A 14,149-nucleotide genomic window follows, 5' to 3' on the forward strand; every position below is an offset into this window, starting at 1 on the left:
TTTCTGTTATTATTAAATTTGCAAATGACAGATTATGGTATGTGATCTGTTTTTAGGATGGTGTGTTTAGTTTTACAAAATACCTACATAATGAACCATTATATGGATTATATCTTTTTCTAGTATCATGTCTATTTAATTAATGTATACTTCTTATAATTAAGAAAATAGTTTCTTAAAAACTAGGAAAGTGCTTATTGATCTTCTTGACTTCTGTATTATAAAACTAGGGCGAGATAGAGCCTGTTGTCCTCACTTGCTTCACACAATGTTTTCCAGAGACGAGGAGATCATGGCGCGGTGGAAGCAGCTACTGGACAAGCTGGAGGGACGGAAGACAACACTCGCCGGCTACAACAGCCTTATGGGCATGTTTCGTGAAATCGAGTCTATCCAGGAGGAGCTGCGAGAAGTTCAGGTGCACCTTCACTACTTTAGTTGGAAACTTCTAAATTTGTCCAACGTTTGGTTTTGATATAATAATATTTCAGTTTGGATGTCATGAGTGGCAAAATTTTATATGTAATTATTTGTCATTGACAAAGGAGTGTGATATTCATGCATCCACGTGATGGAGGGCAGTGAGAGGGATTGTCCTTAAAATGAACATCAGCACCTCGTTATTTTCTTTCATAATTGGTAATTAGTATGTCAACATTCATTCTTGTCTACATAGGGCAAGGTGGCAGGTGAAGACTACGGCAAGCACCTGCAGGCTTCGGAGGACATGTTGGTGCAGCACAATCTGCATGAGGCCCAGCTGCACGCGCTTACTCAGCGTGCCCGCAAGCTGACCCGCCGGTCGCAAGCTTCACTACAGCAGGCGCCCAGCCTGGACAAGCGGCTGGATGCCCTCAACAGCGAGCTGAGCAAGTGAGCAGACTTGTTCATCTTTTGAACACTATGAAAAGCCATCTTTGTGTTCATTAAGTTTTTGTCAATTTAACTGTTTTGTTTTTGTATGCCATTTGCATCTTCAATGTAAAATGGTTTCGCGATTGTCACACAGAGTGCAGGCGCAGAGCGACAAACGCCGGAAGGGTCTGGAGACGGCCCAGCAGTATTACCAGTTCCTGCAGGACACAGAGGAGGAGGACCGCTGGGTGGTAGAGAAGATCGAGGCCGTTCGCTCACCTGCTGTGGGCAAAGACCTCAGCAGTGCTCTCGCCATACTGAAGAAGCATGAAGTGGGTGTACTCCGCAAACTTTTGTGAATGTGTAAACAGCATGTTTAGACATGTCTAGAAGAAGTAAAATCGTAATCAAGCACGGGTTCTCCTGGAGTTTTCATAACACTTCTATGTATCCCTAGATACCTTCGTGACAGAATAGCTGATACTGAGATCATATAATTATTCTATAATTTTATGGTGGTAAAAACCCATCTCAAAGTAAGACCTACACCCACATGACCATCGTCAGCAGGAACAAATATGCAGTGTATATGCATGTATAGAATGCCATACTTGCACATCTACTTGAAAAACTTCAGTGTTAGCCTTATCGTCTGCTGTTTGGCTCAGGCTCTGGAGGCTGAGATGCAGGGTCGCTGGCCGCGGTGTGAGGCGATCTGCGGCAAGGGACAGGACTTGGTCAACCGCGGCCACGAGGCCCGCCAGGAGATCGGCTCGCGCATCCGGAACCTGATGGACAAGTGGAAGCACCTTCAGGAGGGCGCCACCATCCGCCGCACGCGCCTCGAGGACGCCATCGAAGCACAGCAGGTCTTGATTTCCCACTATTGTTGTTTAGGGGAAAAAACTGCTCTCAGCACGATTTCATACAAGGTTCGGCTAAAGTCACTTTGAATTAACAACAAAGATAAAATGTTTTGACTACTTGTTCGTTGTTGCAGTATTATGCGGATGCTAACGAGGCCGAGTCGTGGATGAAGGAGAAGATGCCGTTAGTGTGTAGTGACGACGTTGGCAAGGACGAGGCTGGTGCACAGGTGAGTGGTGCGACAACTCTTCTTCCTGACTGCTTCCTTCTTTCTCTTGTCTCCCCTAAGATCTTCAGAGGAGTTTGAAGTCACCGATGTGTGTAAATACTGACCTTCACCGAAGAATTAAAGGTGGTTGTAAAAGAAGGCTTAGGCTGCTAGAACTTCCCTGAAAATGCTGTCCAGTAATTTTATTCATTGCCGAAGGTAAGAATCTATAATAATTTTAGTAATAGAATAATGTACAATGTAGCCCGTGAACTTCTTGAGCATTTGAAATCGTCGCTTTAACTTTCTGCGGGGTTCTGAAGTAACAACAATTTAATATCTCATCGACTAATAGTGGCATGGGCATTCATGGGTACACTTGCATTCTTCACACAACTGATATTAGGTCTTGATGTTCCCATTTTTCTATATTAAACAACTGTCAATGTGCGTGCTTCTGTGTACTTAGGGCTGCTGATCAAATATTAACTTACCTGCGATGCGCAAGCAACACCAGAAACAAAATGTATTTGTCATACATCTCAACAAGCTGAGCTGTCAATGCAGGTGCTATGAAGACCTTTGAAGTGAATTCCCGGTACTCATTAATAACCTCCATACCTGCAGGCGGCTGGCCTGATGGCACTCATTTAAAATTAAACTAGGCAGAAACTAGACAATAACTAGGCAGAAACATGGCGGGAAACAATCATTAACTCGGCAGCTATATATATATATCCTGGAACTTACAAAAGTGAAGGTTTGTTTGGAGAGTTTTTGTGAGATGTGCTTGCTACTGAGAGAGTATGTTAAAGAATCGTGCAGTCGTGCGACGGGGGAGAAAATACCCTCGGTTAATTAAGATCGAGATCGAGAGTATCAGTGCACGGTCTTCCGTGTGCATGCAGGCATTATGGGCACCTTGGCTATTTCAGTCACTCATCAACAGAATAAGAAGACATCAGCACGTGATTAGAACATCGAAGCAGGCTGTTCATCACCTCAGTCGTTTGATCTTCTTCTTCGTGTAAAACCTGAAACTTTGTGAGCGCCAACTGACCATGCCAAGTAAATAACATGCACAGACAGGAAGGACCAAACGGGGGCGAGAGAATAAAATATCATCGTCGATGTCAATGATTTGCTGGAGCCTCACATGCTAGATGATTATACGAGGGTTATTTTTGGTGTTGTGGAAAATAACAGAAAATATGTCCACACAGGTAGAGCGCCACTTAACAGTTGTAGACTAAACGGTTTTAGAAGGCTGTCGACATTTTCCTCTAGTTTCCCTGCCACTAGAGGCCCTATTAAGCCAGTAATAGTTCTAACACGTGGAACAGGGAGAGTCGTTATCACCCAGTCGCTATTTGTGGTACTTTGAGGAAGAAAATTAGTCTTCTGAATGGCTGACAGGTTGAAATGTGAAGCAGCGAGGTGGGTTTTTTTTTCTGGCGAGAGCGACAGTTGATCGGCCGGAAGCCGTGGGAAGCGTGGTGAAACTGATAGCTCTGTGGCATTCAGTTAAGAGACTGAATGGTGACAGAAAATGGTCTGTCTTTGTTTCTGCAAGGATTACATAATGATTTATCTGACTGCCAGGTGTTACAGGCAAGAACCGGACACTTATTAGTTCTTTTGCGCTATTGTTCTCACGCGCCAACCTTTCTTTCCTTCCATTCTTTCTACGAACATTGCAGCTTATATCTTCGTCGATGTCATCTTTACTAATATACAACAACGATGACCATAACACCTCTCACCATCTCCAGTCTTTCATAAAAAAGGAATAAGACCTACATGAACATGCGCAGTGACAGATGTAGAAAACGATTAATAAATAAATCGATAATAAAGCCGGGTGAAAGATGCTTACCAGCAACCAGATGGCGACAGTCCACTTGAAAACAACCAGCAACCCGTTACAAGCAGTTGGTTTTATTTGTGTGCTTACTGTGGACGGTCACTTGGTAATTCTTGTCATGTGTTCACACCACACACGGCTGTTGTGGATAGCAAAGAATGCGGCGGTTAAACGGTTGCTAGGAGAGAACTTGTGACACTGCAGCTGAGTATTTAGTAGGTGAAAATGATCGATGACAGAGTTGACGACGAAGATGATACGAAGATCACTAGATTTGATGTAGAAGGACGATTCCATCTACGGCAAGCAGGGGTGTGGCACGTGCATTGTCAGGTCAATTATTTGAAACAAGCTTAAACATACACATCGAATTAAAAACATGGTTTTTCGTGCACTATTGCCATTACATCTGGCGGATCTTGTTTTCTTCGCTTTTTAACAGCGAGGCACTTTGCATCCATTTCCTTGATTAGATTGAAAAAAAAATGTCCTGATGTCTGTTTTCGAACTATTGTAATAAAACTTTGCTTCTCGTCGCGCATCGTTTGCCTTGTATGAGGTTCAGTGGTGATGCGGTTAAAGAGGACATCAACAGTGAAACCAGACTAGAAGTTGATTGGGTTTGGTGATGGGGATTGAAGTGACAGTTGTTTATCAGGATAGTGCAGCCAGCCATACAGACAGCAGTCAGTCTCGCCAGCCCCTCATGTCATGTGATCAGGGACGTTAGGTCATCGTCAGACCAGGCGGAAAGCGAGTTGATTGGAACTGGCAGGGAGAGGGCAAACACCTGCCATGTGATATTTTTCTCTCGTGTTGTCCTGGCTGTCTCGTGTGTGCTCCACCTCTCATATTTCCTGCTAGCAAGTTCATCTGTAGGTCTTTCTGACACTTCCTTCCCCACACACTGTCTACTTCAACTGTATATGCGTGCCTAGAGCTACATGACTTGCAGTTATTGAATCTCAACCACTTTGCACGCGCGCGTGTGAAGGAAATGGGGGTTTGTGAGAGTGGTTCAAGAGAGGGTATGAATAAATCTTGTTGAACTGTTCCCCACCCTATATGCTAGTTTTCACCGGTATGTGTAGCCAATGGCAATGCAGCTAGTACTCTACACTCTGCATGTGAACAGTCGAACAATCCACCCGAATTAGAGCTTCTCGTCGTCGTCGTTGTTGCTGTTGCACATTTGTAAATTGCACTGTCACAACATTAGGGTTATGGTCTGAGCGCTAATAATAATAATACGACCAGTAGAAGTTTCACAACGAATGAAAACAGTGAAAGCTCGACATGATATAAAGAATTGTAATATAGAGATATTTTATTTTATTTATTTTAAGCAGATGGGCATTCAGAGAAACAGTGCCAACACTAAATATAATCAAAGAGTTTGATATAACCGATATTTTAGTTTTCAGAATACATTAGTAGACTCAAGTTAAGTTTCTATGACGAGTTGGTGTCAAATGTTGCAGGCACTCTTGTCCCGCCACAACCGCCTGGACATCGACATCCGCGCTTTCAACACCGAGATCAAGAGACTGGACGAACTGGCCATGCTGATGACCAAAGCCGCCAGTGAACACAACGTAAGGGCTCGCGAGTCACGTGCTCCATGGGGAGACCATCGTGTTTATTTTATTCCTATCTTAAGCCGACATCGGCTGACAGCCAGAACGAACACGCAGACATAATGTTTGTGTTCACACTAGTATTTCTTTAAGTTTTGAGTTATTGAAAAAATATGTTAAAAGTGCACTCACGTTCATTGTCTCGCGAATTTTCGTTTGCTCACACTTTTGAATCCCCGCGAGCACACTGTGTAGAACCTTAGGGTTACTCCCCAGTTGGACGGTACCAAAAGAGACAGGAATAATCACACTTCGCATCTCTTGGAGAACTACGGGGCCGGCAGAGGGCAGGGGTGATAAGTGATTCCTGTGTGGTCTGTGGGAACCAAGACCGAGAGTGATGGAGCGGCCAGGATGGAGGGGTGTAGCCGGGCAATAATTGGTGGCTGTTAGCTGTGTGTGAATGAGGGGGTTGTTCTGAGACCGGGTACTTGAGGGTTGTTACAAGACGAACATTGTCCGGAGAAAGGATTTACGGTAATATAACAGGAGATAGACTATTTAATTGTGTGTGTGAATGTTGAGCGAGAATGTTCCGCGAGCTCATTAGCGAGGGAGGTGGTAGGCGGGTTTCATAGATACAAGGTCTTAGACGGCTCTCGTTTTGAACTACAAATAATGTAGATAAATATAAAAGAACAGAACAGAATGTTTTTGTTAAAAATGTAACAAGCTGCTTATGACTGATGGTGCTTTGTAGGAAAATAAATGGCAGCATCAATGTTTCTTTCAGATTTCACCTGACAAATTCCGGCCGATGGAGAACGGTGAGGAGGAGAAGGAAGAAGAGTATGTGGAGGAGGTGGTGGAGGTGCCGCGGGAGGTGGAGGTGGAAGAAGTGGTGGAAAGAGAAATCCTTCAAGATGTCGTGGAATCAAGACAAATCCCGCAGGTCAAGGCCCAGTACGCTTACAAGGGGCAGGGAATGAAGGTGGACAAAGGGGAGGTGAGATCAATGTTTCTTATTGTACAACAGCTTGCTTTTTTTAAAAACCTTTGTTACTAGTTGGAATGTTTTTGGAATACTTTTATCATAAATGACCAATATTTAAAAAAAGACAGGTGTGAATGTTGTTACATGAACCAGCTGCATGATAAGAAAACATCCTAAATCCCAAACACCCATAGGTTAAAAATATCGATTCAAGCTGAGTGTCTCCAACTTAAAATATTTCTTCTGTGTATAAAGTGCAGTCATCTGATAAATGATAAGGACGTAGCTACAAACAGACTTCCTTCGCAAGCATGGTACACATCCAAGCTTCTAAATAAAAACACACTCCGGATATGAGCAGCTCAAATGGCGGCCCCAAGGGTCTGCCCATAATCAGGGTGCACTGGTTCTAACTGGGAGAATACGCTGCAGACGACAATGGGACGAGCAGGCAGTTATAAGAGTGAAAAAGTGACGTGGACGCCTACTCAACCCATCCCAAGTTTATACTTCACGGATCGTTTCTTACCGCATGTGGACACGACAGAACTTCCGCAGCGTTTCTTCATCGCGTTACGCGAGCTGGAAGTTTCTTCCTGGTCCTGGCTAACAAATCAGCAGTTTCATATTTACTCACCCAGCAATTATAACAGTGAGAAAGCAACAGAAGATGGACGGGAGATGAACCATAGGTAACATGCTCGTGCACGCTCAGCCGACACAGCGTCACGCAGGCACGAGCGTACTTGAGCGAGCACGAATGTATTTGCACGTGGCACAACACACAGAGAGTTCACCGCAGAGTTCAGAGACCAAAGATGTGTTTTAGTTCAGATTGTTCGTGTCGGAGGCGCTCACAGAACGCGCCAATCTCTTTATTCAGTATGACGCATCAGAAGCAGCAAACAAACGTCAGCGGCGAGCGAGTTGTATGACGTATGACATGACATCTGAATGACGTATGAAAGTCGTGATGTCTCTGCTGTATGACGTATATCATCTGAATGACGTATGACTTATGTCATCTGAATGACGTATGACTTATGTCATCTGAATGACGTATGAAAGTCGTGATGTCTCTGCTATATGACGTAAGAGGCGTGAAGGTTTGAACTGTATGATCTTAGATTACTCATCGTCAGCGCGTCAGTCGTCGCGGAGTCAGTTGGCGTCACATGAGTGTCGTGACGGCATCAGCTGTGTGACGTGGAGGTGACGACAGAGGTGGTTGCCGTGTTTCTGTTCCTGGCCATGCGCCAAACCAGGTACAAGAAAGCCTTTTGAAAGTCGCGCCGGCAGATGCCGTAGATGAGCGGGTTGACGACGCTGCTGGCGTATTGGAAGAAGGTGGCGACCAGGTTGATCCACCCGGGCAGTGGCTGAGGGTCACGGATGCTGACTTTGTACAGCTTGGTGACGCTAAAGGGTGTCATACAGATGAAGTAAGCCATCACAACAATCAGGAGACTCCGCACGGCCTTGGAACTTTCGTTGTACTTCGCCTTCCGCTGCGGCAAATAGTTCTGCTCCTCCAGAACAGGAGGACTGGCTTCGCCGAGGGTTCGTATCTGCACGTGGGGTCTTGCCTGAGGGTCGGATCTTGTTGGCCGCACGCAGCACCTGGCTGTAGGCCAGCACCAGCACAATGCCGGGCACGAAAAAGCAGATGATAAATGCGACTACGACATAAATGATGGCGTTCGGCTGTTCCTTGTACCATTGGATGGCGCACACGGCCTCCCAGTAGTCGTACTCGACCCAGTCGCACAGATAGGCGCCAGGCCGAAGGCAAATCCCTGAAGCCAGGCGTAGGCGATGAAGGCCAGCACGCGCCGGCGCGTGACGTAAACGTGGTAGTACAGCGAATGCACGATGGCCACGTATCGGTCGAGGCTGATGAAGCACAGCGTCAGCATGGAGACGATGATAAGGCAGTAGTTGACCCCGCACACCAGCGAACACCAGCCACTTTTCAGCGGCTGCATATCGGCGGCTGTGGCGGCCAAGGACGTTGTCATGACGATGCTAGCGCTGCTGAGGTCAGTGACGCTGAGGTTGACGAGGAAGAGGTTGGACACCTCGTTTTTCAGCCTGTGGTACATGAAGACGGCCAGGATGACCACCGCGTTGCCTAGGAGAGCCACGAGGATGAGCAGGACCAGGAAGAGGCCAGTCACGGCGATCTCGGCAGCAGTGCGCCCAGCGGAAGTGACGTTGTACCCGGTAGCAGTTACCTGGCTTGCGTTCTCTTGAACGTGCCCCATGGACATGTTGGTGACAGTGCTGCAGAGAACAAAGTCGGCAACAGTGGTAGAACGGCAGCTGGCTATGTCCGTTAGAACGACTACCAGTCAATCATCCGTCTACGTGTATTTTTGTCTCGCCTCCCCACTTAGCTCAAGATTCGAGGCATTTTTTTAATAATTTCATTTCATTCATTATTTTTTTCACTGTCTAGGAAAATTGAGATTCTTCGGTTGTCTGATAGGAGTAAGAATAGAATATATACTATCTATATATAACATAATCTATTTCATAAGAACTCACGTGCACTTTCTTTTAGATATTTGTGCACGCACTTTGAGATTTACATCCAATTCTCTGTCACGCATGCATGCACACACATATTGCTCGTTCACTAGCACCCGTTCCATTCCTCCTAGTGTAGTATGCTGTACTGTATGTAGGACGACTCTCGGACAATACTAAACTTATCGGCACCTGTCTTTGCCAGGTAACATGATCTGTCGTCAAAGGAGAATTAATACACGCTGTCAAGACTATCGCTGTGTATGCATGCGTGCAGAAAATAAAATCGTCGTCATAAAAACAAAAGACAGAAAAGCAAACGAGAGCATAACCCATAAAGGAAACAAACTGTGCGATAACCTCATTGGGCACCGAGTGAGTGCCCTCCGCTGGACCAAGGCTGCTGAAGACGGGTTGGTCACACTATGAAGCCATGATGAAAGGTCCTCGTCAACACTCGATCCTTCTGTTCCCGATGTCGATGGAGCTCTCACTTACCACCACTGGTGACCGCCCTCAAGGTGGAGAAGAGACGAATCGACATGCAGAGGCGTGACGTCACCAGGTGGCGCGACGATGTGACGACTTCGATCCTTGCCGGTTGGCCAAGCACCAGCTGTTAGTGTTCGCACTAGAAACTGATACAGATGACTGCCACAGTTTTAGCTTTGCCGGTAGATGCTTTCATTAGGCGCTGTGATGCGATGGGAGGCAGGCAGCTGAAGCAGGACAGTTATGTTCTGACCGTCACGTGCTCTGGTTTGCGGGACTGTGCCGCTGGTCGTTGCATTTTGTTCTTTTTGGGTTCTAGCCAAACTGATGTCAAGCAACAAGGAAATCTGTCGGTGTTACTTTCTGTTTGTGGGGGTGGGGATGGGAGTCAAGGTGGAGTAGTCACCGGACATTCCTTTGTTTTCTTTACCGTGTCGGGTTGCCTTCTGTGATTGTGCAAACATTCAAAATTTTTCAACATCTTCCGTGTTCGTTTCCCACACTGTGAACACGAGGAAAAAAGGCAATGCAGATGAAGGGTCACGAAATAATCCTTCTAGAACAAATCTGCTATTTCGCACCGATGGCCATTTATACGATCTTGAGTACGCGTTCAGCAACGTTGACCTCCACTGAGCCAGCACCAATCATAGAATAGTAAATCACTCTCGTTCACCCACCCGCTCGTGGTCTGTGCTGTATGATCGACACTGAGACACAGACACCAGAAGAGCATCACGACGATGATAACAACAAACGCCCGATGTTTGTAAGAGAATTTTGTTGTTTGTCGAGTTCTCAAAATAATACAGCTATCAGAAAGTTTCATAAAGTTCACCTTTCCCAACATTACCAAGGGATACAATTGGAGAGAATTTTAAAACGTGCTCTTATTTTTAAAAGGTCAATCACACATCATACAGATGTCGCAACAGGTCACCTCGTCAGTACAAACACAGAACCTGCCCATTCTTTGAAGTGGAGAGTCTTCCGCCCTCAGTAGTACTGCACAGTAAGTTCCCCGAGGGCAGACAGTGTCGCCATCTGTCGATGTCAGTTCATCTACAGCGTGCACGCGCACACTGCCACTGTTATACCGTCAGCCTTGGCGGTCTGTGCGCATGCTCAGCCTGGAGCCGAACTCTTTCCTCCCTCTCGCCGTAAGCAGCACCAATACATCACTGGCAATGCTGGATGAGGTATGAGGAGGAAGCCGCGCGCGCGCAAGACTGTGCAATAGTACGCATGCACGTGAAAGCCAGTCATAGCCAGTCGATGGTGTTGAATCCACAAATTACTTAATTGAACCATAAGGAAATTGGCTTCAGATGCCTCCCGTGTGCCGAGTGTTGACCAGAAGCTGTCTGTAGCAGCTGTAGGGTTAACTAACCGTGCGGACCGTTCTACTCTCCACCCATAAAGATGCTTGGGTGTCTCACTGTCTGCTTTCCTTCCAAGACAACGGCCACAGCTATTTGATAAACGAGGGTAAGAAGCATCAGAAACTCATGGGCATCAATTCCGGTATAGATAAAGAGAGAGAAGGTAACCCCTCGGTAGTCTTATTTCTTCCGTCACCAAGGCAACCAGACGTGGCTCGTAACAGGTCATCGCGGAGTTGATGTATATGTTGCCCTCGACTGTCAACCCAACAACAAGAAACCGTTCAAAAGTGAGATAAAGAATAAACAACAAATCTTCCAGTCACTGTGAAATGTAAATTCCCAGGAAGACGGGTTCTCTGCCGCAATGATTCATGGTCACGGAGTCGCCCTCGCCTCAGTTGATTATCGCGCGCTGCCTTCAGGTGCTGCAGCTTCATCGCAGATCACAGGGACTCGGTAATCGACAATCACTTCATTTGTTTACGAGTTCAGCAGTTTACAGAAAGCTGAACTCCCGTCGTGGCGAGGGAGGCACTTCAGTGACCTTTCACCGAGATCAACAGACGAGGGTGGGACTGGGAGACAGGAAAATGTTAATAAAGCGGTTTTTTGATGCTCGCGAAAACATGCGCACGCGCAACACAGGTACGCCGAGTGCACAGGTTATTTCCACACGCAACAGAATAAAGCCTGTAGGCTGAACGAAGAAATAACCGCTGTATATGTTGCTGCTTTGGGTGATATAGATGTGGGTGTTGTAACGGTTTAACATTGTTTAACATGTCACTGTATAAACACGGGTTATTTGTGGGCGGTGTCAGCCTACCTGTCATGCAGGTTGGGGTAGAGGATTGGCTTCTAGAAATTATGAGCTCAACTCGCCAAACATGGCCTTCGGGGCACCACTGAAGGGCACAGAGCTCAATCAGAGTGTTAACGAGGAAAAATAATTTCTGGGTGTTGCATGGTTAACTCGGGTGGTAAGCCTGCTGCATGAGAGATCGCTGGCGGCTGCCATTGTCTTGGTCACTACAACTCGATAGCCAGCATGTTTTCAATATTTGCTAAACAAAACAAAACAAAACAAAACAAAACAAAATCGGGGAAACATTTAATTGCTGTACATTGCCATCAGAATTCCTTGAACTTTACCGTATCCAATAACCAGCATTTATTTCCTGGTTTTTGGCCAGGATCAAAGTTCATTCCTTGATAACAACTAAATATAACCGGGGTGTTGCTGAATCCAAATGACTGTGTTGTTGGCAGGATCTGGGTAGTGAAGGAAATAAAGGTTTGGGGTGGGCTTTCTTGTCCTTTTGGAAACTACGGACCGTAGATATGTAAATTAAGGCGAATTATAAAATAGAACTGTGGGTCATGTTACAAATCTCATCTCGTGAGTAGTGTGTGTAGTCGCTCTTACTGCGCTGTTTTTAACTTCGACATTTATTTCTTCCTGCTTAACACTTAGTCAACCGTTGCTCTACCCCAGCTCCCACCCTAACACATGACCGCAAACAACAGATGTGCTTCCTCCTGAGATGACACAACTGCTAGCAAATCGTTCAGTTCCAGGCATCATACAGTTTACTGTAAGATGCCTCGCTAGCCTTCAGTGGGTAATTAATATCATGCTCTCTGATTTGTGAGTGAAAGAGAAAAAGAAGGCACCTGGGGAAGAGGGTGGGAGAAGGAATGCTGAAAGTGAATGTAAACAACAAAAAAAATCACTTGTTTGTTTTGCGCTCGCCCACGCGCACATGTTGTAGTCTATTAAGGGGATCATAAAGATTGTAATATCGACTTTCAACTTTCATTTGTTTTCTCGGCCCAAGCTTGCCTTTCAATGACACATTTGTGACTAAGGTGGTCACGTGATCACATCGTTGGTGTTCAGTCCGATCTCGATGCCCCACCACTACCTTCCTTCCTCGGTCTGCTCGTCTCATATTTTCTTTATTTTGATAGCCGGAGAGGGCAACCTCTCGGAAAACAAAATGGTGTATTCTGTGGCGGGTGTTTTTGAGCAACCAATCAAGACTCATGGAGATTTTCTTTACAGAAGCGCGAGACTAGTATCTGAGATAGTTGTTTTACATTTTTTCCCACATTTTTTTTATGGTCGTGTGTATTTAGACGAGGAAAAGAAGATGGCTGCTTGCTCGTAATATATAGCCTTAGCTGCTGCTCGGCACAAAACACTAATTTGCAGTTTAGGGGAATGCAATTTAAGGAGGCTAGGGGACTCTTTGGAAACGAGAGAGAAATGAATTAGTGGCACAAACAGAGGATGAGATTGGAATAATTGGAAAATTTTCTTCTTTTAGGCTTTGCGCCGAAATCCGTGAACGGGATGTCTTTATGTCAGTTTTGAATTAGGTTGATTGATTTCCCGAGATTCAACAGGAAATGAAAGGCAAGAGCACATAAGACTCGAACGTCTTTAAAAAAAAAGGCTTTGTCGTTAAAAAGCCATTAACAGATTGAGTGGGGAGACTGATGTTTAATTTTGATTATGTTAAGATTTCCTGTTTCGTTCGAAGCCTCTATGATGTTTTTTAATCATCATCATCAACTTCATCATCGTCATCATTATAGAATTTGTAGAGGGCATTTCCATGGTGGAGGCGAGCTGAGTGCGCTGTACTTGTAAGAACAAGAACCACATCGCACGGCCATTTATTTCTTCCTTCAGGTCATGATCCTGCTGGACCGAACCAACGGCGATTGGTGGCACGTGCGCAAGGCCGACGCTACGGAGGGTTTCGTTCCCGCCAACTACGTCAAGGAGGTGGAGCCTAAGGTGGCGCAGAAGGTCGTTAAGCGCCCGTCAAGGTCCCCGAGCGGGTCAAGGTGAAGAAGACAGTGATGAAGAAGGAGGTGGTGCGCAAGAAGAAAGAACGAGTTCCCAGTCTCCGGAGAGCGCCTTCAGGTAGGAAGAGGGTTTTCACTACGGTTGACACCTTTTCTTCTTTTTTTTTCAACTTGTTCCACTCCGAGAAGGCAGTTATAACACGGATATCAGATTAACGAATATTGTATGTGTGACTTAAAAAGAAAATGCCATTCAAAATATTAGCGGGGTGGACAAAATCGAAATTAAAACATAATTTTTCAGTGTAGATTAAATATATGCTGATGGCATTCATACTATTTTCAATATGAGTAGTAGCTTCAATAACCGGGATCGAACCAACTTGCTTTTGAGACTAGCTGTCTTTTATTTATTTTTTTACAGCTCTTTGAGCCTGCGTTTTATGGTGATAAGGGGTGGGGGAGAAGCTCTATATACATCCTCTTTATTATTACTTCAGGAAGCTAAAGAGCTTTTCTGCTTTCTGACAGGATGAAGGTTTTCTGTCTCCGATTATACAT

The 14,149-nt window shown here is 45.5% G+C and overlaps 2 protein-coding genes across 2 annotated transcripts in view; one reads left to right on the forward strand and one right to left on the reverse strand.

The window, feature by feature from the left end:
• LOC112569819 (spectrin alpha chain, non-erythrocytic 1-like) overlaps positions 1–14,149 on the forward strand; it is a 93,550-nt gene that overhangs the window by 30,546 nt on the left and 48,855 nt on the right. The window contains 9 exon segments of the mRNA XM_025247810.1: positions 280–418; positions 677–873; positions 1,010–1,187; positions 1,524–1,724; positions 1,856–1,951; positions 5,276–5,389; positions 6,165–6,377; positions 13,470–13,602; positions 13,605–13,706. Of these exon segments, the coding sequence (XP_025103595.1) occupies positions 280–418; positions 677–873; positions 1,010–1,187; positions 1,524–1,724; positions 1,856–1,951; positions 5,276–5,389; positions 6,165–6,377; positions 13,470–13,602; positions 13,605–13,706 (1,373 nt within the window).
• On the reverse strand, positions 7,904–11,802 carry LOC112569817 (D(1A) dopamine receptor-like). Its single transcript, XM_025247809.1, has 2 exons — positions 9,255–11,802; positions 7,904–8,648 (listed from the first exon to the last, which is right to left on the reverse strand). Exons 1-2 carry the CDS (start codon positions 9,257–9,259, stop codon positions 8,045–8,047), a joined length of 609 nt encoding a protein of 202 aa, XP_025103594.1. The 5' UTR covers positions 9,260–11,802; the 3' UTR covers positions 7,904–8,044.

The sequence above is a fragment of the Pomacea canaliculata genome, linkage group LG8 (genome assembly GCF_003073045.1).
Source record: "Pomacea canaliculata isolate SZHN2017 linkage group LG8, ASM307304v1, whole genome shotgun sequence".
In the NCBI taxonomy this organism is placed as follows: Eukaryota; Metazoa; Mollusca; class Gastropoda; order Architaenioglossa; family Ampullariidae; genus Pomacea; species Pomacea canaliculata.